Raw genomic sequence first — 25,006 nt, 5'->3', positions numbered from 1 at the left:
TCAGGACTCAAGAGAGAGTGCAAAACAAGCAACACTGGTGCCAACAGTTGGCCATGGTCCCAGTGCAGTCCCAAAAGAATATAAAGTTTTAAGGATTAAAAATATATTATTTCTGTAAGTGATAAAGGAAAGGGAACAAACTCAATGCAGACTGGAAATTAAAGAGAATATTTGATGATTCCTTCTATATTAAAAAAATACCAGTCATTTGGAGTCAAAAGTCAAAAATGCAATGATACGGTAGAAATCTTTTCATATTCTCTTCATGCTGTGCTATGAGCCTGATCCTGTATTCCTTGCATGCTCAGAACTGTTTAAATGAATAAGAGTTCATGATGTGAAAGGAATGCAGAGCCCTATCTATGTGCTTTAATTTCCATGCTAGTCATAGTGATTTTTCTTCAATCTATCATATATTCTATGTATCTATAATTTTCTTTCAGTCAATGACTGCCGTAAACTTAGTATATCCAGTGACACCTTTGAAAGCAGATTAGTTACATGGCCCTGGTCTTGTGATACATGTGTGCACTGGAGCATAGCAATTTCCCCTTTTAAATTGGTTTGTACTAAAATTAGTCATTTAATTTCAGATTCTTTGCTAATTGTGTGTTCTGGCTCTGTAAAAGCCAGCTAACTGTTCACCTTGACAAATGTACAATGATGGAGAAGATATCCAAGGGTGCTTTGAATTCTCTCAGTAGACAGGGACTGTGCCTGGCCCCTTTGTTCCTCTATCTGGGGAAGGAAATGAAGGAAAAAGGAAAAATTCCAAGTTGCACTCAGGGTTTTCTTCTAACTTCTGTATTGGGAGGCATGCAGCTTGAACATCCACATACTGCAGGGAGTTCAGCCCCCCCAGGCCAGAGAGACCCGAATAGTCAGAGGGGAGAGAAAAGACTTCTGACTGAAAGCTCTTGCATCCACATAACTGCTCTCTGACAGCAAGGCTTCCAGAAGAGCTGTGTTGTGAGGCATGGGCTCTCCCAGATATTACTGCTTTTCAGTACCTCCTGTTTGTCATTGCTTGGACTGCTTTTCCCTGCAGATTTTGGATGGCACTAAGTGGCCCCCAATTCCAGGCTCTCTTCTTCTGCTCTGTCCTCAACAGTGGAACTGGAACTCTGCAGAGCCCTGGTTGAAGGTTTTTGGCAAACTGTGGTGGAAGGAGGAGCATGGGACAAAAATGAACCTCCCTTCTCCTCCGCACTTCCCAGCTGGGATCTGGACTTGGATCCCAGCCTCTCCCAGAAACGGAAGCACAGGGTTCACTATTACTCAAGTTCTCTTACTTTCTTTCTTTTGTTGGGATAGCAGATTAAAAACTAGTGTGATAATACACTGGCAGTTTTAGATTTGGCAGGTGGGAGAAAGTATGTTGGGCTGGATTGATCACTGCATTAATCCAGTTTTATGTTAGTGCAACGTGGTTGCCTTCAGTGGAGTCACATGAGCATGGTGTAACTGAAGCAGTGCAGCAGTGAATGAATCCCTTTATTTCTTGGGTTCATTGTGACAGTTCTTGAGGTAACCAGGACTGTGTTGACTTGTTACTCCCTGGCTCCAGCATGAGGAAGTCTTGCTTGTGCTAACTGGGTGCCAGCTTCCTAACATCAGCCTTTTAGCCACTCAAGCACTCTCCTCTGGGCTATGCAAGCCCTGTCTTTGCCTTGCAGGTTAATAATAGGTGCACCAGAGTCCCCGAGTCTCCTTGAATCATTCCCGTCTGATATCCAGCCCCTGACACTGGCTACTCAAAGGAGCAGTGTATCCCACTTTATCAGTTTTACCTTAAATCACTGCTCCTGTACAACACACAGCATATGTGAGCACTTATGAAAAACCAAAGTAGGTTTATTTAAGAAAGAATTAAGGTTCAACTTGAAATGAGAGTGCGCTGGAAAAAATGGTTACAATACCAAAAAAATCATAAAACCTAGGGCCTATACCTTATTAAGTTATCTTTCCTAACTAATAAAGTAGGTTTGTCCCTCTCCCTCCTCTCCCCCCCGTCACCCCCCCCCCCCCCAAAATCAGTTTGTTGCAGATCTAGCTGGCTTCCCAGGAACCAGTGTACGTTCTTTCACACTCTAGAAGATGTTTACTCAGTGAAGGGATACAGAGTGCCTCTTCCCACTCTGTATTACACTGAAACAGTCTTTTGTCTGTATTCATAAACAGGGCAATTAATGTTCTAATGTTTGTTTTTTATATCCAAGTGGTTTTGATTGTTTGCAGTTGTCTCTCATGGTTTTCCACTGATAGTCTTGGGATTGAGCACAGCTAGACAATTGAGCCTTGCATTATATCACTGGCTAACCAGGACAGGGTGACAACTCTCTCCTGCTTGAATGGACCATCACTGAGACATAGGCCCTGTGGCTAATTTTTACATCCAACACCATAAAACATATTTTTTCAGTGTAGCTGTGGTATTCCTTAAATATTACTCATACCCACATCTTGCAATGATTGAGTCTTGACAAGTTACACGCTTTCTGTAGATACCTTACTGTGACACTCTGTATCTCGGGGGAACACCCTCCACCCCCATGTTCATCCTTATAATATGATTGTGTGGTATCCAATGCAAAGTTTGTCATGTCGGGTGTCTTCAGCGGGCTCAGGATGCACTGAGCATTGTTGTTATAGTAAAGTTATACGTTATAATTCCATGTATATAGTTAGGAGGCTGAAAATGTGTCCTCATGGCTTAAAACAAGCCCAGGTAAAACTCTCCAGGAACAGTGGGGCAGTTCACACCTCATCAGGGCATGTATGGGACAAACCCAGCCCAGTATCATAGGAACAAAGGACACGGGCCTAGGCAGCAACAAAGAATCTGTTGGACTCTCCAGTGAGTCACCCCCCTTCCCTTGGTCATTCAGGGACTACAATGAGGTAATGCTTACCTGACCCTGAAAGGGGGGCCAAAGCCAAGAGGAAGAGAGAACATGATAAAAGGGAGAGACATTTGCCATGCTCTTTCTCTCTTTTCCACCTCCATCTACTGACATCACCACCAAGTGACTGAAGCGCTGATCAAAGGGGAGAGCCTGGCTGAAGGGCAACCAGCCAGCCTGTGGTGAGATACATCTAAGTTTGTAAGGGCATTGAAAGTGTTAAGATGAGCTTAGAATGCGTTTTGCTTTTATTTCATTTGACCAAATTTGACTTGTTGTGCTTTGACTTATAATCACTTAAAATCTATCTTTTGTAGTTAATAAATTTGTTTGTTTATTCTACTGAAGCAGTGCGTTTGGTTTGAAGTATGTCAGAGACTCCTCTTGGGATAACAAGCCTGGTACATATCAATTTCCTTGTTAAATTGATGAACTCAGATAAGCTTGCAGCGTCCAGTGGGCATAACTGGACACTGCAAGACAGAGATTCCTGGGGTTGTGTCTGGGACTGGAGATATTGGCTAGTGTCATTCGGTTGCACAATCCAAGCAGCTCACATGCTAGAGGCTGTGCGTGAACAGCCCAGGAGTGGGGGTTCTCACAGCAGAGCAGGGTAAGGCTGGCTCCCAGAGTCGAGGGTTGGAGTGATCTAGCAGATCGGTGGTCCAGATAACATCAGGGGAACGTCACACTTACATGTTATCTTTTATGTGTAAATACACTGCAAGATATGTTTGGTGTAGTGATTTTGACAGGTCTCAGATGAGAGTTGTTTGCAAAGAACAGGGGACCCTTTGCCAAGGGGTCTCTGGCTCACACTTGCATTTTAAGGGGTTTGGAAAGGTGATCACTTCAAGGAACTAAAATGATTAAAATACATTTCTAAATGGAACAAGTTGACAACTGCCATCAGTTTCATTTTCAGTGCATGTTCCCTCATATTGCTTCATTCAAAGTCTATGCTAATTTTTAAACAATAATATTTACATATAACACATGGCTATGACTGCTAGAGGGGAATGAGTTTGGGAACATGTTCCACCAAACTTACTTTCCCTACCTGATCCCCTCTTTTAAATAATAATTACAGGATTAATGAATTTCCCCTTCTGGTCTTTGGCATTTTTGATGTGGCTGTTCCATTGATACAACACAGGGATAGATCCTCATTGATGATAGATCAAATGTATCTTTGCTTTATTGATGATACTAGGGGATTCTCCATGGCCAGCTGGAGTCCTTTCCTTTATGAAATGGCTGGAGATTTGAGCTACATGCCTAAATGGACAGTGGAGAACTCTCTTCAGTAAACAACACAAATAAGTTGAGTAGCTAGCTACATGGAAAAATGACTCACACTCATTTAATTTCTGGTTTAAAACCAATTTTGAAATTTGAATTTTGTTGGTAATGTTTAACCCTGAAAATAGAGCCCTTTCTAAAAGACTGATGAGTAATAAAGCTCTTAAAAAGTAGATAGAGATGAAAAAGCATTTTTGTGATCTCATTTCCCTAAAGACAATACTTGCTGAAACTTTGTATTTGATTCTATTTGAAATTTTTCAGGATCTTACAATTTTATCACCATAGATTTTTAGCCACTGTACTGATGATTGCAAATTTCCCTTTACTTTTATTTTTACCACTTCTTATATGACTGAGAGAATCCAGTGGAATCTTGTTTATTAGTAGCCTTACTATGAACAGGATAGCAACTAGTGATGCAATTTACCATTTGTGGACTCTGTCAAAAACATCTGATGACTGTCATGTGGAAGAGGAAGGAGTCAGAAAATAGAGTTGTAGGACTCTTAGTTATCTTATTCCGAATATGCAATGTGTGCAGAAGTGAACTTGATTGATGGGGAATGTAGGGAGACACTGAGAGGAAGACTGACAAGAGGAAAAGTACTCTAAAAAGAAACCTAAGTATTGCTTTCCCTTCCAACTATTCAGTACAGAATTATAGCATCATAGATTCGTAGGACTGGAAAGGACCTTGAGAGGTCATCTAATCCAGTCCCCTGCACTCAGGTCAGGACTAACTATTATCTAGACCATTCTTGATAGATGTTTATTTAACCTACTCTTAACAGTCTCCCAGGAAGGAGATTGCACAACCTATCTAGGCAATTTATTCCAGTGCTTAACACCCCTACTAGTCAGGAAGTTTTTCCTAACATCCAATCTAAACTGCCCTGGCTGAAATTTAAGACCATTGCTTCTTGTCCTATCCTCAATGGTTAAGGAGAATATTTTTTTCTCTCTCCTCCTTGTAACAACCTTTTATGTACGTGAAAACAGTTATCATGTCCCCTTTCAGTCTTCTCTTCTCCAGACTAAACAAACCCAATTTTTTCAATCTTCCCTCATAGGATATGTTTTCTAGACCTTTCATCATTTATGTTGTTCTCCTCTGGACTTTCTCCAGTTTGTCCACATCTTTCCTGAAATGTGGCGTCCAGAACTGGACACAACACTTGAGCTGAGGCCTAATTAGTGCGGGGTAGAGCAGAACAATTACTTCATATTTAGTTTGTGATTCACTATGACCCCCAGATCCCTTTCTGCAGTACTCCTTCCTAGGCAGTCACTTGCCATTTTGTATATGTGCAACTGATTGTTTCTTCCTAAGTGGAGTGCTTTGCATTTGTCTTTATTGAATTTCATCCTATTTACTTCAGACCATTTCTCCAGTTTGTACAGATAATTTTGAATGTTAATCCTATCCTCCAAAGCACTTGCAACCCTTCCCAGTTTGGTATCATCTGCAAACTTTATAAGTGTTCTCTGTATTCCATTATCTAAATCATTGATGAAGATATTGACCAGAACTGGACCCAGAACTGATTCTTGCGGGACCCCACTCGATATACCCTTCCAGCTTGAATGTGAACCACTGATAACTTTCTGGGAATGATTTTCCAACCAGTCATGCACCCACCTTATAGTAGCTCTATCTTGTATTTCCCCAGTTTTTTAATGAGACAGTCAGATGAGACAGTATAAGAAGCCTTATTAAAGTCAAGATATACCAAATCTACCTCATCCCCCCCATCCACGAGGCTTGTTACCCTGTCAAAGAAAGCTATTAGGTTGGTTTGGCATGATTTGTTCTTGACAAATCAAGGTGATAAATAACAGTCAGCATGATTATCTTCTAGGTATTTGCAAATTGATTTCTTAATTATTTGCTCCATTTTCTTCCAGCGTACTGAAGTTGATTGGTTAGTCTCTAAGGTGCCACAAGTACTCCTTTTCTTTTTGCGAATACAGACTAACACGGCTGCTACTCTGAAACTTGACTTATCTGTAATTCCACAGGTTGGCCTTATTTCCCTTTTTATAGATTGGCACTATATTTACCATTTTCCAGTCCTCTGGAATCTTTCCCATCTTCCATGACTTTTCAAAGATAATCACTAATGGCTCAGATGTCTCCTCAGTCAGCTCCTTGAGTATTCTAGGATGTAAGAGTGGGAGTATGTTCCTTATTCCCATTTTACAGATGCAAAGGCTGAGATATAGAAGTGTGAAGGACTTGTCCAGGGCTATACAATGAGTTAGCTGGTAGAGCCAGGAACAAAACTCTAAGCTTCTGGCTTCTATCCATGTCTTGAGAGTAGAGCTGGCTGGAAAACAAGAATTCCGTTTGGCAAGGATATTGGCTATTCTAAGATGGGTTGATCTCTCTCTCTCTCTCTGGTTTTGACCAAAAATTCAAAGTTACATTAAAAAGTTAATGACCAGCTCTAATTGTGAGTCCCCACATAGTACTTTATTCAAGTTGTAAATTTTTTTTCTCATTGCCTTTTACTAGACCACCCTAAGCTTGCAGATTTGAAGGCATTGTTTTTATAAAAACAAAAAATAACAGTAAACAAGTGTGCAGTCTCTAAAAGCCATGCCACCTCTAATAGCAAGTGAACACCAGAAAACAAATGAATTACAGGCAAAAACAGAGCAACATCAATTCAGCCAATGAAAAATACATTTTTGTTCCTGCTTACAGGCACATGAGAAGTGCTGATATATGAGTGAAGAAATGTGCTCTGTCAGAAATACAAATGACAATGACTTAGGGGAAAAGATTTAAAACATTGTGAAAGAAATTCCAACAGGGATCAAATAGCAGAACAAATGCTCTTTCTTAAATGTGCTGACTATGAGGATTCATAGTAATGCACTTGACCATAAGGGGTGATGATATGTCAGGAGATAATAGATTCCTTATAATCACAGCTTCTGCAGAACAAAGACATCAAAATATATAGTAATAGTGCCAATCATCCCCATTATGGACTAACCATAGATATTCACTTTGCAATATGTGTCACTATAATATTCCAGGGTTTAATCCAGACCAGTGAGGGGCTGGATAACCTCAGCACTGCAACCTTGGGTGCCTCACAATTCCTTGCTGATGTAGCTCCCATCTAGGCCACTCACAAACAGCCTTCCAGCATGCAAGTCACACCCTAAGTATCTGTGTGTAGGTGCAGCTTCCCAGCCACTCTTCAGTCACACTCTGGCTTCCATCAGCTTTGGTTACCACATTCAGGGTGACCCCAACACACTCATAGTCCCAGATTTCCCCCACAAAATGTGTGTTCTGTGCTGCTCTGTCCAGTCCTCCCCTTTTGTAATAAAAAATAAATATAAAACGAGCACCGTATACTTTGTAATTCTGTGTTGTAATTGACATCAATATATTTGAAAATGTAGAAAACATCCAAAATATTTAAATAAATGGTATTCTATTATTGTTTAACAGTGCAATTAATCACCATTAATTTTTTAATCGTGTGATTATTTTTTTTAATCACTTGACAAACCTACTTACAAGGCACGTTTTGTACAAAGATTATTACAATAGTGTGTAGGGTGTGAATACAAGGGTGCATTCTATCACAGCCACCAACATAACCATTTCCTATCCTTGCTACAACTTCTGTCTATTTCGGTCATAAGATAGTTCATGCTTCATCTCTTCTTTTCACAAGGTAGCCATACTTTGGCTTCATCATGGTCTTCAAGTTACAGTTCACCTTATGTATTTTTTTCTACTGCCTTCCATGCTCATACTAAGCTAACAATTTTCTATGCTTCTTTCTCAGTATTTCTGCTGCGAGTCACTCTGTTTTTGCTCATATGTCATGGCTAGTAGGACACTAGTATCCAAAACTGGTGGTGGGTTTTTTTTTAATAAGCAAAAAAGGCAGTAGTTCTTCATGACACCATTAAGGGCTTCCCGTCTAGCCTGCAGTGATAGATTCACCGTGGGTAAGAACCATGCCACTCCTTCAGTTGGTAGCATGTTTCCTGTTTGGATGAGGGGGAGGGATAGCTCAGTGGTTTGAGCATCGGCCTGCTCAACCCAGGGTTGTGAGCTCAATCCTTGAGGGGGGTCTCCTGAGGTCCCTTCCAACCCTGTGATTCTATGATGCTCCCTGGCTTAAGAATCTAACGTGGTACAACAAGCGCTAGCAACGTCGGCCACAAATAGTGCTGAACTGAAACACAAAGGCACTTTACGCATGGCACCAGACGTAGGGGAAGACTGTTATGTTAGAATAACTATTCCTACCATCTTAGGGCCCAGTCCTGCAACCCTTATGCATTTGTGCAGTTCTTATGCCAGTAGCCCCTCTGAAGTCAATAGAACTACTTGCATGAGCAATACTTGTGTAAAAGTGGCGAGGCTGGACCCTTCGCAGGACTACTTCTTACAGGCAGTCGTTATACAACGTGTTGATCAGTGGGAATGGAGTGCACTTAGCACCTTACTGGAGTGGACACTAACTGGCAAGTGCTGCTCTCCTGAAGTAAATACGAGTTTTGCTTATGACTTTGATGGGAAAAGAATATCTGTCTTTGTCAGTTTCCCTCTGCAGTGTGTGTATGGGTAAATCACTTCAGCTTTTTGCTGACAGCAGAGGAATATTGACTTAGGATTCCTGGGCTCAAATCCAGGTTCTGGTGGGAGTGTGATATGGTTAGATTCTTCTTCCTTCCTCCCCCCATCCCCGCCTCCAAGCTTGTCTCTCACCCCTTCTACTCCTATCTCCCGCATCATAACTCCTGCCACCCTCTCCTGCTGTCCATCCCCCAACCAGCTTCTGTCTTTCTGCCTATACCCCCTCTGCTTCTATTCTACCCTTCTTTCCCCATCCCTTTGAATTCCAGTGGGTCTGTTTCCTCCATCTTCTCCTGGACACTTCAGGGGGACCCATAGGAAGTACAGGGAAGACTGTTTCCCTACCCTGTGTTCCAGAGCCCCATACCACAGCAGCCCGGAAGGGCGATTGCAGGAAAAGGAGAACCCCCGCAGCCCTGGGTGGAGCATGCTCCGTTGTTCATGCACAACACTATCCAGTCACAGACAGGAGTTGTGAGGGATGGAGTACAGTCAGTGCCTATGGAATCTTCAGAGACTTTAGCTAAACACTAGCAAGTCTCTATGCAGCATGTGCAAACTGAGACTTTTCAAAAACCTTACCACTTGGCCATATTTTCATGGGGATGATAAAAAGCACATTTCTGGGAGAATTTCTCTTTGAAATTTCAAGTCCCTGCACATGCGTGGAGGTGCTGGAGCTTCTCAATGAAACAGATTTTTTTTTTAAACATGGGGATGATAAAAAGCACATTTCTGGGAGAATTTCTCTTTGAAATTTCAAGTCCCTGCACATGCGTGGAGGTGCTGGAGCTTCTCAATGAAACAGATTTTTTTTTTAAACATGGGCAAAACCAATTCCCCCCCACCCCCTAATCTCATTCATGGAAATGGCCTAACCATTTTAACTGAAACTTTAAAAAAAAAAAAAAAGGCAGCCTGAAACAGACACCTGACATGGAAAAGTTCAGTCCAAACTGTAAAAGTTATAAGCAACTCAAAAGAAGGTCTTACAATGGAAAGTGCTAGGCCAACATTTCTCAAATGCGGCCACCAGGAGCTTTTCTTGTGGCCACAGCCTCCTGGGCAGTGACTTGGGGGGGGGATGGGAGGAGGGAGAATGGGGTGGGGAAGGGAGAGAGCAGTGGACCCTCCCTCAGGGCCACCAGCAGGGAATGGACCCTGACCCCTCATGGAGCCACAAACACTGGAGGAGCAGGCAGCCAGTGAGTTCCCACCTTCCCGGGGCAGTGAGGCTCCAGCTTTGGGCTTCAGCTCTGGGGTGGCGGGCGGCAGGCTTCAGTCAAGGAAGGGGCTTTGGGCTCCAGGTGCTGACCCTTAGCTCACCACCACCCCCACATCGCCACTGGCCCCTGCTGTCTCCCTACCCACTTCACCATCCAGGGCTTACTTTGTCCCCTGGTTTGCCTGGGTTGAGTAAATCTGCTGTGAAAATTGATATTTGTATATTAGTTAATATCACTTTTCACTGCCTCCCAGCAAGCTAGTAAGTCTGCTGTGAAAAGTGATATTAACAAATATTACTTTTCACAGCAGCAGACTTACTAACTAGCAAGTCTTTTTAAAAAAGGCAACCAAAGAAGCAAAAGAAACAACAAAAAAAAACCAAGAATGTGCAAAGTACCTTGTTTGTGTTTCTGTTCTGTTTAGATCCAGTAAAGAATAGAGGCAACTGCACATTATTTTTATTATTGAGTTTGCAAAAAGAAAATCTACATAAATAAATTACGATGATTTGGACATGTATATTTGTTTTTCTTAAGTTAATTAAGTATTTTAGGAAAGATTGTCACTCTGAGCCCACCAAAAAATTTGTTGTGAAAACCCCTGAGCTAGGCAACACTAAAGACAGCATGACCATCTCCAACTATAATACATACAATTTCCCTATGCTGCTAACATTTTGCTGACATTTACCCCACTCTCATGAAATTGTGGAGGAAACACTGAGCCGTGATTCTTCATATCATCCCGGTTTGGAACAGTGTGTCTAGCTTGGCCCAAGTACACTCTTCATCCATTTTTAATCCTGTTCTCATTTTCTAATTATATTTCCCATATTCTTTTAATTAATAATTATTATAAGATGAATGTAATGCTGAGGTTCAAGCAAGCTGATTGGCTATTGTATAAATGACTTCTACCTACTAATTGAAACTGCCCCAGTCATTAAAAAAATCCATATACCTATTTCACACTCCCTTCCAACTTCATCCTAAAATAGCAAAATGATTCAAAACAGGGTATTTCCTTGGGATTAATGACTGGCCGAGATTAATGGGCTTCAGCTGTACTTCACAAGGACACAAATTTCTACTACATAGAAGTAAAAATCTTAACAACCTGTTTAAAAAAAAAACCTTTTAATTCTACTGTTATGATTTGGTTTTCACCTTGAGCATTTTGAAATGGATAATGGTATGCTGAGGCACAGGGGAAATTGTAGAGTCCATGAATCTCCTTGAAAATTAGAAATGGTTGCAAAATATGACAATTATATGTACTGCAATGCACCTACATGTTACCAGTCAAGAACCAGACTCCATTGTGCTAAGCACTGTTCAGACCTATAATGAAAAGACTGTTTCTGCCCCCTAAAAATTTAGAATCTGAGTAATATGATCCCCGTCCCTCCATCTCTCTCTCTGGGCTTGACTATAGGAACACCTAGTTCACAGCACACTGGGAAGGAAATCTAACTCGCACTAGTCTGCCATGCACTAAGTGTCTGTGTGGACCCTGCACGCTAAAAGTTTGGTAGTGTGCTTTGATCTGAACGGATTTTGAAACATCTCAAGAGGATATAAATGGAGGAAAACAGGAATTTGGGAGAGGGGGGTTAGGTTGTCATTTAGATTCTGATCTCTTACCTATTATGTCACTGGCAAAATTCCTATGGAGTTCAAAAGAAGCAGGAGGAGGCCTTTTAGAGAAAAAATGGAGCTTTAAAGAAAGATGGATAACTTGCATGCAAAATAATTAGTATGGCCTCGGGAACAGTTCCTTGTATTTAAACAGTCTGATTATTGCTTCCTTGAGGTGCTTTCTCCCACCTACCCATTTTTCATAGTCCTACCTCAAATGTACATATAATGATATACAATCAATATATTTTTAAAAATCTGGAACTTTAATCAGTTTATTAAAAAAATAATCCTTGCTTGACACCAGAAATGTTCCCAGGCTGTTTCCATCTTTCTCCTGTAAGTTGATTTGGAAAGTGAAGTGAATAGGACCAGTATCAGTGTTTAATAATGACTCAAAAACATATGCCCTTGACATTCACAGCACTATAGTGCTAATTAAACACACACACAAATGGAAACAAAACTGCCCCACAGCACCAATAATTTAAGACTGAATTTGGGGTAAGAGATTCAGTTAAAGAGAGGGAAATGGAAAACACTAGCCTACATTTGCAAGAAAAGATTTAATGTTTCAGTTTTTGAAAGCCACACACACACCCTTTGGGGTTTAGAAGAGGCAGAGGGTTTCATCCTTAAAAGAATGAATTATAGTCGACATCCTTCGCTGCTAATCCTGAACCAGAAGTGTTCTTTCATTTCTTTGTTAATATACTTTGCAAAATAATTGTGTTTGAAGTAGGCCTACCAGTTGGGGGCTGTTAGCCTTACTTCCAAACATAGCTTCAAAGACATTCCTCCTCACTCTTGTTTTCGTGCATGTCCGCCGGGTTCATTTCCCTTCCTTCCCGAAAGTGATTCAGACTAGTGTCCCAGAAAAAAAAAAAAAAAAAGGGGGGGGGGGAATCGTCAAATCTGAACCAGACTGTGACAACCCCCCCCCCCAGCATTCTTTAAAAAAACCACGATAGACGGTATCTTTTCAAGTGTGGTTCTGGTGGATTAGTTCTCACGAAATGAAATTTAGGGTTAAAAAAAATCTAACTACTAGATTAGCAACTGCACAATCTCCTTTCACGCATCACAGATGCTTGAGATCATAGGTGTAAATCGAGGTCACCTCCCACCCAAGTTATGAGCGGAGAGTTCCGGGTAAGGGGTGTCTGGGTGGGGTGCAAGGGGAGATCTCGTCTGCACGGTGCTGTACTTTCTTATTTGCACGGTCTCTCGGAAGGGCTGGCAACTTTTCCCAGAGAAACCTTGTGTATTTAATGGTCCCGAAAGGGTTTTGTTTTGTGTCTGAACAGCTTGCTAAACAAATGAATCCGACCAAATTAAAAAGAGAGAAAGAAAACCCCTAGGTGGCGTAAACTGGAAAACGGGATTGATTTGGAAACGGTGCGAATAGATTTCCAAACTGCTCAGGTTCAAATCGCCCCCGGGAGCAGATCTCTAGGGGCTGCCAGGCACAGCCGAGAAGAAAGGGAGCAGGGGACGCAGAGTGGGAGCGAGGGGTGAGCAGGGAGGCTGCCCAGGGTGGGGAAGGGGAGAAGAGCTAAAAGTTCCCAGAAACTTTATCGGGGGGAGGGGATCGCAGCGAACCAGGCGCAGGAGCCGACGGGGGGCGGGGGGGGGGGGGGAGTTAATCTGCGTTAACATCCCTGCACGGCCGCCCCTTTCCCCACCACCACGGCCCTCGCAGGAGCCAGGCAAACCGGCTGGGGCGACTCTCCCCACAATTGGCTGGGGAGATCAGCGTGTGCCGGAGAGCAGGGCAGGGCCCGGCGGCTCGCCGCCTTTCCTTCCCCCGCTCCCTGGAGGAAGCCCTGGGCGTGACGTGCGTGGCTCGGAGGGGGGCCCCGGTGCAAGCTCCCCCCCCGCCCCCCCGCCTTCCCCAGACGAGGGGAGGGAGGAGTGAGCTGGGCAGAGCCGGGGAGCGGGGCTGGGCGCGCTCAGAGAGCCGGGGGACTGGCGGGAGCTGCTGCTGCCGCGGCCGCTGCTGCGCGTGGTGACCGGGGAGGGCTCGGGGCAGGGGTCCAGCTTCCCGCCCGGCCCCGCTCCCCGCCGCGGGGCTCTGGGCTGGCTGCAGTTCACCAGCGCGGCTCCCCCTCTTGCCGGGCCGGTGTAGCGGGCGGCGGCGGCGGCTCTGCCCCGGCCCCCATGGCTTCAGCCGGCAGCGGCATGGAGGAGGTGCGCGTGTCGGTGCTGACCCCGCTCAAGCTGGTGGGGCTGATGTGCATCTTCCTGTCGCTGTGCCTGGATCTGGGAGCCGTGCTGAGCCCGGCCTGGGTCACGGCCGACCACCAGTATTACCTGTCCCTGTGGGAGTCCTGCCGCAAGCCCGGCAACTTGGACAGCTGGCTCTGCGAGTCCACCCTGCACAGCGGTGAGCTACAGCATCCCTGCCTTCCCGCTCCCCGGCAGCTCCCCCTCACGATCCCCCCCTCCAGCCGCCCGTGTCCCCCCGTACCCAGCCAGCACCTCTACCCCAAGTCACTCCGACCTCGCCATCCCACCCTCCACCGACCCGTATCCAGCACCCCACCCTGCAGCCGTCCAGAATATCCCCCCATACCCAGCTTGCCCACCCATCAGATCCTAGCCATTCCACTCCGCCCCTCCGACCTAGCACCACATTCCAACCCCAGCCCTTCCACCCTGCACTGTATCCCCCTCTGCCTGCCTATCTGCCACCATTGTCTCCGAATCCCAGTCCCCCTCCACAGCCAGACTGCATCCCAGTCTCCCTCTCTGCTGCCTGGCCTCCTCGGTGCTGCATCCCACTCCCAGCCCTCTCCTCCCTCTAGAGATGCGTCCCAGTCTCCCTTGTCTCCTTTAGCGCTGCCTTCCAGGTTCCACTCGGCCATACTGCATCCCCGTCCTGCACCTCTGCTCCTCCCCATCCATCTCGCTAGTTCCAAATGGATAGAAAGTGGTATCTGTGAATAATGCATATGTGCAGAGAGCGCCATGTACCTCTCATGCCCTTTCTCTATTTTGTGGTCAGGGAGGCAGGAGCGGGTTAAGAATGGGTAGTTTCTGTAAATCAGCTAGGTGGCTGCATTTGTCTTTGTTATGCCAAAAGGTCCTGAGTTTTGGTTAGTTCTGGTTTTTGACCGGTGGTGGTTGTTCACCAAAGAAGGAGCAGTTCTTGGAGAACAGGGGTTATATCACTTCTCCCCTCCAAAGTGACCAGCAGGATCTGCCTGTAAAGTTGGGGCTTTCAGTCCAGTGATCTGCAGATCAGCCTAGGGTGACCAGATAGCAAGTGTGTAAAACCGGTCTGGGGTAGGGGGGGTAATAGGCATCTATATAAGAAAAAAGCCCCAAATATTGGGACTGTCCCAATAAAATCAGGACATCTGATCACCCTAGATCAGCCTACAAGAAATAGTTTTGCTTTTTTTTTTTTTTTTTTTACTTTATCCTGAGCAGACTCTGGATTCTGTCATCCTTTTGCTCCTCTCTTCCCCCCTGGTTATGTGCTTCCCTTCTTAGAAAGTGTATGTCTTTTCCAGGAAAAAGAATGAGCAGTACTTGTGGCACCTTAGAGACTAACAAATTTATTTGAGCATAAGCTTTCATGGGCTAAAACCCACTTCATCGGATGCATGCAGTGGAAAATACAGTAGGAAGATAGATAGATAGATATATACACACACACAGAGAACATGAAAAAATGGGTGTTGCCATACACTAAGGAGAGTGATCAATTAAGGTGATCACTTTCCTTATTGTGTGTATGGCAACACCCATTTTTTCATTTCCCGGTCTATCTATCTATCTATCTATCTATCTATCTATAGCTATATATCTTCCTACTGTATTTTCCACTGCATGCATCCGATGAAGTGGGTTTTAGCGCATGAAAGCTTATGCCCAAATAAATTTGTTATTCTCTAAGGTGCCACAAATACTCCTCGTTCTTTTTGCTGATACAGACTAACACGACTACCACTCTGAAACCTTTTCCAGGAAAGCTACCCTACCTGCAGGGCCGCCGACAGGAGAGGGGTAAAAGGGGCAGCAACGTTAATGTGCTGTCACTGCCCCTTTTGCCCCCCAAGGGCCACCAACGTGGGGGGGGGGGGGGGGCAAAGTGGAGAGCTGCCCTGGGGCTGGCGATTTAAAAGGGCCTGGGGCTCCGCCCTTTAAATCACCGCCAGAGCTGGACTGGCGCGGACCGGGCAGTGTAGAAGGGCTGTCTGGGGGAGGCTGACCCCCAGCCCCACCCCTTCCGCCCGGAGCCGGGCCCCCATACCTGTATGTCTTTTATTTTACTTTCACCCCTGCCTTTTGTCTCCTTTCATACTCCTTTCGCCCTATTATCACTTCTCTCGTTTTGGTTTCTTGGTGTTTCTTCAACTTTTTGTTCATGGATGGGGGGGGGAGAGGGGACACCTTTCCTACTTAAAACTGCTTGGGATACTCAGAAACGGTCTGTGAATGAAACAAACAAGCTGTCTCTTGGATTTCACTCATTTAAAAAAATCTGCTCTCTTACGGGTTTTTCTAGGCTTCATTGCAAAAACTTCTGGAGTCCCAATGGAAACATTTACAAGTTAAATCAAAATCTGCACAGAAAAAACTGCAAAAGCATCCATTTGGGTCAGTCTTTGCCCTCAGATTTTTGGTAACCATGCAGGGAAGAAATCATTATCTGTTTGCCTGGTTTTGCACTGTATGTTTTTAATGCATGGATTTCTTCTTTTCCTGGTTTCTCTGAAATCTTTTTGTAGTTCTCAGAACCAATCTAAGCTCTGCTTGAAAACAATATTACAGAATTCCCCTCGTTGGTTGTCTTAAATTATTTTATTCATTGTCAGTGTCTGGGGTAACATTTGGTGGGGTTTAGTGTTATTTGTTTTAGACTATGTAATGCAAAAATTACTCTCAAAAATGTCATCTTGGTTCAGTTACCAGGGAATTTAAACAAACTTTGGAGGACAGCTTTCTTTTCTTTCTTCAGTATAAATGTAAATTTATGTAGGAATGTCAGCTTCGAAGTGTCTCCTTAGCAACGTGAATCCTTTGCCCCTTCTCTGTCTCCTGAAATAATATCCCCTTGATTGCATAAAGACTTTTCAGATGGCTTTATCTCCCCCCTTTTCTTTCACTGTGTGTTTGCCCCTTCCCCACAAAAGAATGTGGAGAATTAAAAGAAGCTGGACAGTGCAAAGCAGCATTTGAGGGTTGTTAATCTGTCTCTAATTGCTTTGTCAGTCATCTACCTTTTCTATTTTTATGGAAGACAGAGGGAGGCAGGTGGGTGGAGAAAGGGGGATGGGTTAGGATGTCAAATGCAGTCTTGCTGGACAGTGCATGTTAAAAATTAGGACAGATCTGCTGCCCTCGCCTGACCCTTTCTCCACCCCTTGCAAAAATTCTTGACTGTTCGATTCTATTCCAGTTCTTTGAAACAGCTTTGCTCATTTTCCTTTAAGGAGAGCCAGGTTTCACAAGCTACTGGGGAAGAAGTGAATGATTGTTTTATTTGAGGTGACTAGAACAAGACCTTTACTTTCCTCATGTTTGGCACATGATCCTATTCTCAAAGGGAACCTGAAATATGAGAAACTGAGCTGTTCTTTCTGCCCCGCTTCTCTTTAGAGCCAGATACAACTCATTAAGGTCAATGGAAAGGCTCCTGCTGAATTCAGTGAGAGTTAGATCAGACCCATATTCCATGACATCATGTGTTCTTGCTTAATATTTGAAATGCAATTTCTTACTACGTGAAGAATATTAAGCAGTATAGTTTGGAAACTTTTGTCATAACTAGACTTAGGGTTCCCAACTGCTATCAAAAGAGCAAGTTTGTTGTGTTTGTAGCAAGGAATTTACTGAGAGTGATTGCATGGGCTGTAGCTGAAAATAATCCCTTTTGCCTGTTTTCATCCATGCCAATGCTTCCATCACTTGGCATACAGTATACATCTGTTCTTGAGGATTTTTTTTTTAATAATTTTAACCAAGCACCCCATGTCTTTCTTAGCATTGTTATACTTAGAGCTTTGTGAATACTTCCTAGTATTGCCAGCCCTATGTGTTCAAAAATCATGAGTCAGGCCAACAAAATCACGAGATTGGCTTAAAAAGTATGAGATTTTTAAAAAATGTAAATACATTTTAGGGTTCTTTGTATTTGCCTCCTGGCTTTTGAGTCTTTAGGGTTCACTTGGGTGATGTTTTCAATTTTTTCTCAGCAACCCTGAGGGCTAGAACCTTAATTTAGTTTTCAAATGAAAGTTGATATTCTTACCTAATCACACATCTCCAGAAGCTGGGGCTTTAAGGAAAAGTCACAAAGTATCACAAGACTTGCAATACAATTGCAAGAGTTGGTTATGCCAATTTAGTATTTTAGGAGTTGTGCTGGAATACAAATTTTGTCTGGGGCAAAAACTTAACATGCAGAGTTTTGCCTATGTGCAAATATGCCTGTAAATTTTTTTTAAAATTCATCCTTCTGATTTTTAAATATGTGGGACTAACACCAAGGATTTACAGGATTTGGATGCTTTCTTTGGCTTTATTTTTAAACAGAATCTTGCAGATTATTATTCTGATGTGGGTTAGGCTCTTTTTAAATTGTAATGTGTTTAAGGCAAAAGAAGTCCATGTTTAAATAGGGGTTATTGACCATGCACACTTAATTTTTCATGACTTTTTATATAATTAAATGCATCTTATATAAAAATGGTATGGTATGTCTAAATAGCTTGTTCTGCAGAACCATGAGATACTTGGGTTTTTTTTTTTTTTTAACAGTAGACCTTAGCCAATATAGTCTGTCAAATCAAAAATACATAAATATGAACTGGTAAATAGATCAGTTCTGAAGGAACCATTTATAGCAGGTAAACATTGTGTATTTTGGTTTAAATATAGACACATGTATTTCATAGACCAAAATGGCTCATTGGGGAGCATTATGGCTTATTGCATCAATAATGCACATAAAACTGTTTATGAATATAGTTAACAAGTGTAAAGCCATATATATTCTTTTTAGTAAACCACCTAAATACACATATTTGCCACATTTAATTTCCCTTAAGAAAATTATACTCTTTACAACTTTCCATGAAGGTTTAAAAGACAAAACAACCCCAAGGGAATAAATACAACAAGGTCTTTATAGATCTTTAAATTTAGTAGTCAGAAGTTATTGAAGATAAGATGATAATCCATCCTTAACTTGGAACATAGTGCATATTAAAAATTATTTAACTGTAGATTTATGCTTAAAATCCTATTCTAATGTAGTAAGCTGTTCTTAAAAAAATAAAGTAGAACTGACCTTGTTTGGTGTCAGATCACTTGCATGAGTTTAACCTAAATTATACAGTAGGTGAAAATTTCTGAACTAACATGGTCAATAGTCTTGGATGACACATACATGCTTATTTTGAACCTGATCAATTGTTTCAAAGCAAAGTTGCTAGCTCAAAAGTGACTTTGTCCTTGGAAGCTATGGATCTTTGCGTTAAGTGAGTGGTATTGACACATATTTGCAGCAAGATGCGTAGTCACTTCAGTATCCTTTTCTGGCTTGCTATAAAGTAGCATAAGCAGAACAAATGTAATTTTATTAAGTCTTAAAAAAAAGGTAGTTAAACAGGAATGGAAAATTAATACTCAGTCCCATTGCTAACAAAACTTTTGTACATCCAAAAAAAGTTATATGCCAAAGTAAATAAAACACAATTTCTCTTTTCTGCCTTGAGAGAAAATTGATTTTTAGTGATTTTTCTTTAGATTTCCATAATTCCAGAACATACACATTTCCCGCACCCCCCAAAGGAATAATACTGCCCTATAAGGATACAAACATTTTTAGCATTCTTTTCTGTCAGTGGCAGAGAAACATTAATCCTCATATAGTAATTCAATAGATCAGGTTGGAGCTTAGGGTCTTGTTGGGTTATTTAATCCATCCTTCAACAAGATCACCTCTTTTAAATTGGCAGTTTACGTGGACTCAGCACGAAAGTAAAATACTTACTTCAAACCTGCCACCAATGAAGTTCTGTTAATAATAATAATAATAAATTAGTATTTATATAGTGCTTGAAACATATTTGAAGTACCTTAGAATCACTAACTAATTAATCATCCCAACAGCCCCATGATGTAAATATGTTCCCTGTTTTATGGGTAGGAAAACTGACAAAGTGACTTGTCCAAGACCGAGATATGGCTAACAGAACCAGGATTAGAGCTCAGGACCTTTTCACAGCAAATCCGATGCTTGTTCTTCTAGGCTACACATGTTCCCACTACAGCATACCATGAAACACACTGTTTCAGGCCTTTTGGTGTGACATAGGCAAACGTTCTCCAGTCACCCAAGTGGGAAGCATATACATGGAACCCAGCAATATTCTCACTAAGCAAACACACATGGGGTGTGTGTGCATGTGTTCAAATAAAGAAAGACACCCAACAGTGTTTTTTAAAGCAAGAAAAATATTTTCAATAAAGTTCCTCCTAACCTACTTCAAATTACTGCCACTGCTTTTGTGCATTATCACTTTTACAATGATAATGCTTATTCTTCTATTAAAGTGTGCTTATTTGAAAGAAAAAAAAATCTGGTTCCAGATGCTCTTCTGCTCTTAAAGCTAGTGATAATAGAAGTGGTTAAATATTTGATGAGACTTATATTTAGAACCAAGTGGACTGTAACCTTGGCCAAAGATGATCACATAGGATCCAATCTAACAAGCAGGAGCGAGTAGGGTCTGTCAGGTTGTATTGCTACATTCATTTTTTGCTTGCTCCAGATTAGTAATATGAAGACCATCATTTTGATGGAAAATGCTCTTTGCGCGATTTTGAAGTGCTAATAGTTTTTCCACAGGGTACATTGGAATGAGTTTTACAAATGTTAGGAAAAAAAATGCCCGTTCGCTTTAAGCACTCTGGTAATTCTGGTAAATAATGATAATTCTGGCAAATAATGACATTCATACTGCAATGTGAAGTGTATTTCTCTCATCTTCCCCGCCCCCATTTCTAGTTGTTGAAATATTATAAGCCAAATGCAGTGGTGTGTATATAGGAGCTCAGAAAAGGAGAGATTAGATTCTTTTTACCTTGAAAAGTAGTCTTCAGTCTTTGTCTCCCTCCTTTTCTCTGCACTAGCCACATTAATTCTAACGGTTTCTAGCTTTCTGTAATTATTGGAATGAATGCCCAGCAATTATTTTTAACACCGTAAACATTCTATAAGAATCTCAGCGCAAGGTCATGTATCTGGTGCAGAAAATTCCCAGGCATACATTACGTGGTGAATAAATTATAGATTACATGATTTCCTGTAATACTGTGCTTGTCTTGTAGTCTGAAGATTGGTTGGCTAAGGTAATGTCTGATGTATAGCACCTTTTAAAAAAAGTGTTAAGCATTTCACATCAAGCATATCTTCTTTCATCTGATGAAAACACTTTCTTCCTCATCACTTAAAGAATAGTCCCACAAGGTCTTAGAAGCTTGTGTTCAGTGGGGTTGGAAAAGCAAGAGCAGCTGGCTTAAAAAGGAAACTTTGTATCCAATTGTTTTGGGGGATTTTTTTATTAAATAAAAATTAAGTTTTACTTTGCTTGGAAGCAATACATCAATGGCCAAATGATCAAGTGCATGATACATCTCAAGTTGTTCATACATCTGTAAACTTATGCATCCTGGTGCCCCCCCCCCCCTTTTTTTTTTAACATGCAAACCTATATTATTTACAGACTACTAGATGCTAATATCTTTGGGATAGATTTGACTTTCTTCTATGAAGACTAAGGGTAAATGATTAGAGCTAGCTGGATACATACAGCACAGCGCCTTATCATAGAATATCAGGGTTGGAAGGGACCTCAGGAGGTCATCTAGTCCAAACCCCTGCTCAAAGCAGGCACAATCCCCAATTTTTGCCCCACATCCCTAAATGGCCCCTTCAAGGATTGAACTCACAACCCTGGGTTTAGCAGGCCAATGCTCAAACCACTGAGCTATCCCTCCCCCCTAACAAGCAGCAATCACACCCATTGACTGCAGTGTAGACATATCCTAAGTCTAATTGAAAATCAGTGGGACTTAGGCTCCTAAGTCATCTAGGTGCTCTTGAAAATTGTACTGCAAATTCTGTTTGTGTTATGTGAAACTCCTCTTGTCTTAGGCCCTGGTCCTGCAAGCGGCTTTGTGCAAATGGATCTTTGCACAGACCCCCACTGATTACAGTGCCATTTCGGATAAACACAGGGTGCTGCCTATATGGGGCAGTGTTGTATTAATTTAGATGGAATAAATGGGCAAAAAGTGTTAATGTAACCCAGTCACTGTCAAACATTAAACATGTTAAATATGGTCCAGGGTTTGGCATGCAGAGACCTTGGCATTGTGGCATACAAACCATTAAAATTCTTTTAAAAGTTTTACTAAAGATACAGGAATGAATAAGGAAAACCCGTTAAAGCATTTGGAATGTAAAATAAGACCTTTATTTTAACAACATTCCTTATTCTCTTTCCCTTTAGCTGGAGAGAATCTTGCAAGGAAAACCCCCCTAGTTTGACAGTCTTTCTGATGGTGTTAAAGATTGGGTGGCCTAGTGCCTGGTTTTCGACTGGAAAGTCTGGTTGAAAATGGGACCTGATAGTGTCCGGTCAGATCTATTGACCGGACGCCCAAAGTCAGCTTACTGCAGGTGTGGGAGGCAGGGAGGCAAGTTCTTCCCAACCCGGGAAGAGGTGGGGGAGAGAGGGGAAGAGCAGTGAGCTACAGGGGGAAGGGAAAAGAGGAGTGAACGGGGGCAGGGCTGGAGTGGGGACTCGGGGAAGAGACGGTCAGGGGAGGTTTCCACCACTCCTGCTGGAGTGTCCGGTTTTTAAATATTACAAAGTTGGCTATCCTAGTTCAAGATAGTAATAACTGTCCTCCTGCAGTGGTTCTCAACCTACGGCCCGCAGGTCACTTGCCGCCCAGTCAGCACACAGCTGCGGCCTATGTGACATCCTCAGGGCGCGTAGTATCTATATTGTGTGGATGCGGCTCAGATAACACACAAAGAGCTGCGTTTGAAACCCACAATGGTAAATGGGTTGAGAACCACTGTGAGAGAAGAAGTTAGTTACGAAGGGGTGAAGCTGCTGCTGCTCTTGCAGTCTGATCCCATTTCATCCCAGGTGGTGATTGGAATTAAGCTGGAGCCGGCAGAGGTGGCAATGCCATTTGGGTCCCTCTTTCTGGTTCGATCTGGTTGGGAGATCTCTCAGAATTAGGATGAAGAAGGTCTGGGATCACAGCAAATGGTGGGGATGACAGTGAAGATCACTCCAGTAGCCTCCCTCTGTTTTTCCATATTTTCCCACCAAAGTCTCTTTGTTTAAGGACCCACAGAAGGAGTGATGGATAGAATAGCCTATCTCCTCATTATTTTTTCCACCAATTAGACCTAGTCTCTGATACAACAATTTTGGTTCACTGATTTCTGGTTTCACACTTTTCTCATTTACTAAGATTTTAGTTCTTATTTTCTTGTTTACTATGATTTTAAAAGTCTTGAATTATATCAGTAGATCTTTTTGTTTGGATTAATTCACTTGTTTTCTCCCTTCCACAACTATTCCCATCAAAATTTATTATAGATTATTGTTGACATTTTATGAACTTTTATCTTTTACAGTTCAGCTCACAATTCGGCTAAATTTGTAGGCCCAACTATCACAACAGCAGTTTGTAGAATGGGGGCCTTAACTGGCATTTTATGTGGGTAAAACAAGTAATATTTGGATCTTTGTGTATAAAATACTTAGTCCTGCCTTGAGTGCGGGGGACTGGACTAGATGATCTCTCGAGGTCTCTTTCAGTTCTATGATTCTATGAAAATGATAACTCTCCACCCCTTAGCTGTGAATCTTAAGTACAAAAATATATTCTGGGCCATTTTGTTGAATTAATTAATAAATATATTTTATTTTAATATGCCTTATTTGGAGTTTGATATTTAATAAAATAGCTATTGCCTCCAAGTTTTCTTGTTCAAAGATAGCAGCAGAACTTGGTGGTATTAGATATTTGGTTTGTAAAAATACTTCTGTCTTTTCCCATGAATGGCTGCTTTCAGTGCATTTGTAGACTTAGATAGCTGTACTGAGTGCCAAAATTCAGTTTCATGTCACAAACAGAGCAATGACTCAACAAAGTATTTGTATTCAACCCTAAGAAAACTGTTTATACAGCCACAATAGTGCAGGTTCACAGACAATGGCTTCATGTAGGCAGGATTGGCCTTAGGTAAAATATTCCCAAGTGCCTAAGAATCTGCTACAACATACAAAGATCAAAAGGGGCAGCACCAGTGATGCATGATGATGGGAACAATATAAGCAAGTAAATAGCACAAAAAAGTCACCTATAGTAGCATGGAGTGCCTGTGTAAGGGACTGCTATGGAGGTTTGCTGATGGAGTGACTTCACGGGGGTGTCTGTGAACCTCTGCAAGATGTGCAAAGGATCTGTGTGACGAGAGCCATAAGGAGAGATGCTGCAGATCCATCTTTATTTTGATCTTGTTGGCCCCAGTACTCTGTGCTCATAACTGGAGAGATGGACTGCATAGCAGACCCATGGCCTGGCCCTGGCTTGGTGGGGATGGAAAGGTCGGAAGTGGATTTCACGTCGCTAACAGCTCTGCACTCTGCCTGCAGAGAGTCCAAATAACCTTTCCAAGAAACTCTTTGCATGTACTGTGCGCCACTCATGCAGAGCCCAGATACTTGGTGTCTATGTGGGTGGAGTAATTTCATCACAAGAGCTTTGTGGTGGTCATGATATTCCTTTTCCACCAATAACTCCACTGACTTCAATGGAGTTACTCCTAATTTACTTGGGTATGAGAAGAGAATCAGGCCTAGCATGTTAGTCTTTGCATATGGATAATCTTAAGAAAAGAGATGACCAGTTTGCTGGTCAGATAACTTTTTAGAAAGGATACTCTACTTTGTTTTGCTTTAATGATGATTTGTTTCTTTATGGTTAACTTGTTTTTGGAGGTTTGTAAATGTAGCGAAAGGAGAGGTATATAGCTATTTATAACTGCACAAATCACTTGTTGACATTTTAAAGTAATTAGAAATGTCTCATCTTATTTGCTTTATTAGTTACTTGCTATCACACTCAGTGGGCTATACTTAATTTCTTTTGCGTCTGGTGTAGGAGTGTCAATAATTTTTCTGCATTTCACTTAGCACATTTTTTCAGGTTCATCATTCTTTGATCTAAATTCTGTATTACAAACTCTGAGGATGTGTACTGTTACTTTAAAT

General features: G+C 42.1%; 1 protein-coding gene across 1 annotated transcript in view; it reads left to right on the top strand.

The window, feature by feature from the left end:
- Positions 1-13,605: 13,605 nt before the first annotated feature.
- Positions 13,606-25,006, top strand: part of TMEM47 (transmembrane protein 47) — a 36,513-nt gene continuing 25,112 nt past the window's right edge. Inside the window, exon 1 of the mRNA XM_027825542.3 lies at positions 13,606-14,070. Within this exon, the coding sequence (XP_027681343.1) occupies positions 13,845-14,070 (226 nt within the window). The 5' untranslated portion in view covers positions 13,606-13,844. The remainder of the gene's footprint in view (positions 14,071-25,006) is intronic.

Source organism: Chelonia mydas, chromosome 1 (genome assembly GCF_015237465.2).
Source record: "Chelonia mydas isolate rCheMyd1 chromosome 1, rCheMyd1.pri.v2, whole genome shotgun sequence".
Lineage (NCBI taxonomy): Eukaryota > Metazoa > Chordata > Testudines > Cheloniidae > Chelonia > Chelonia mydas.
Note: the sequence above shows the minus strand (reverse complement) of the source record. Positions and strands in the feature narration are given on the sequence as shown.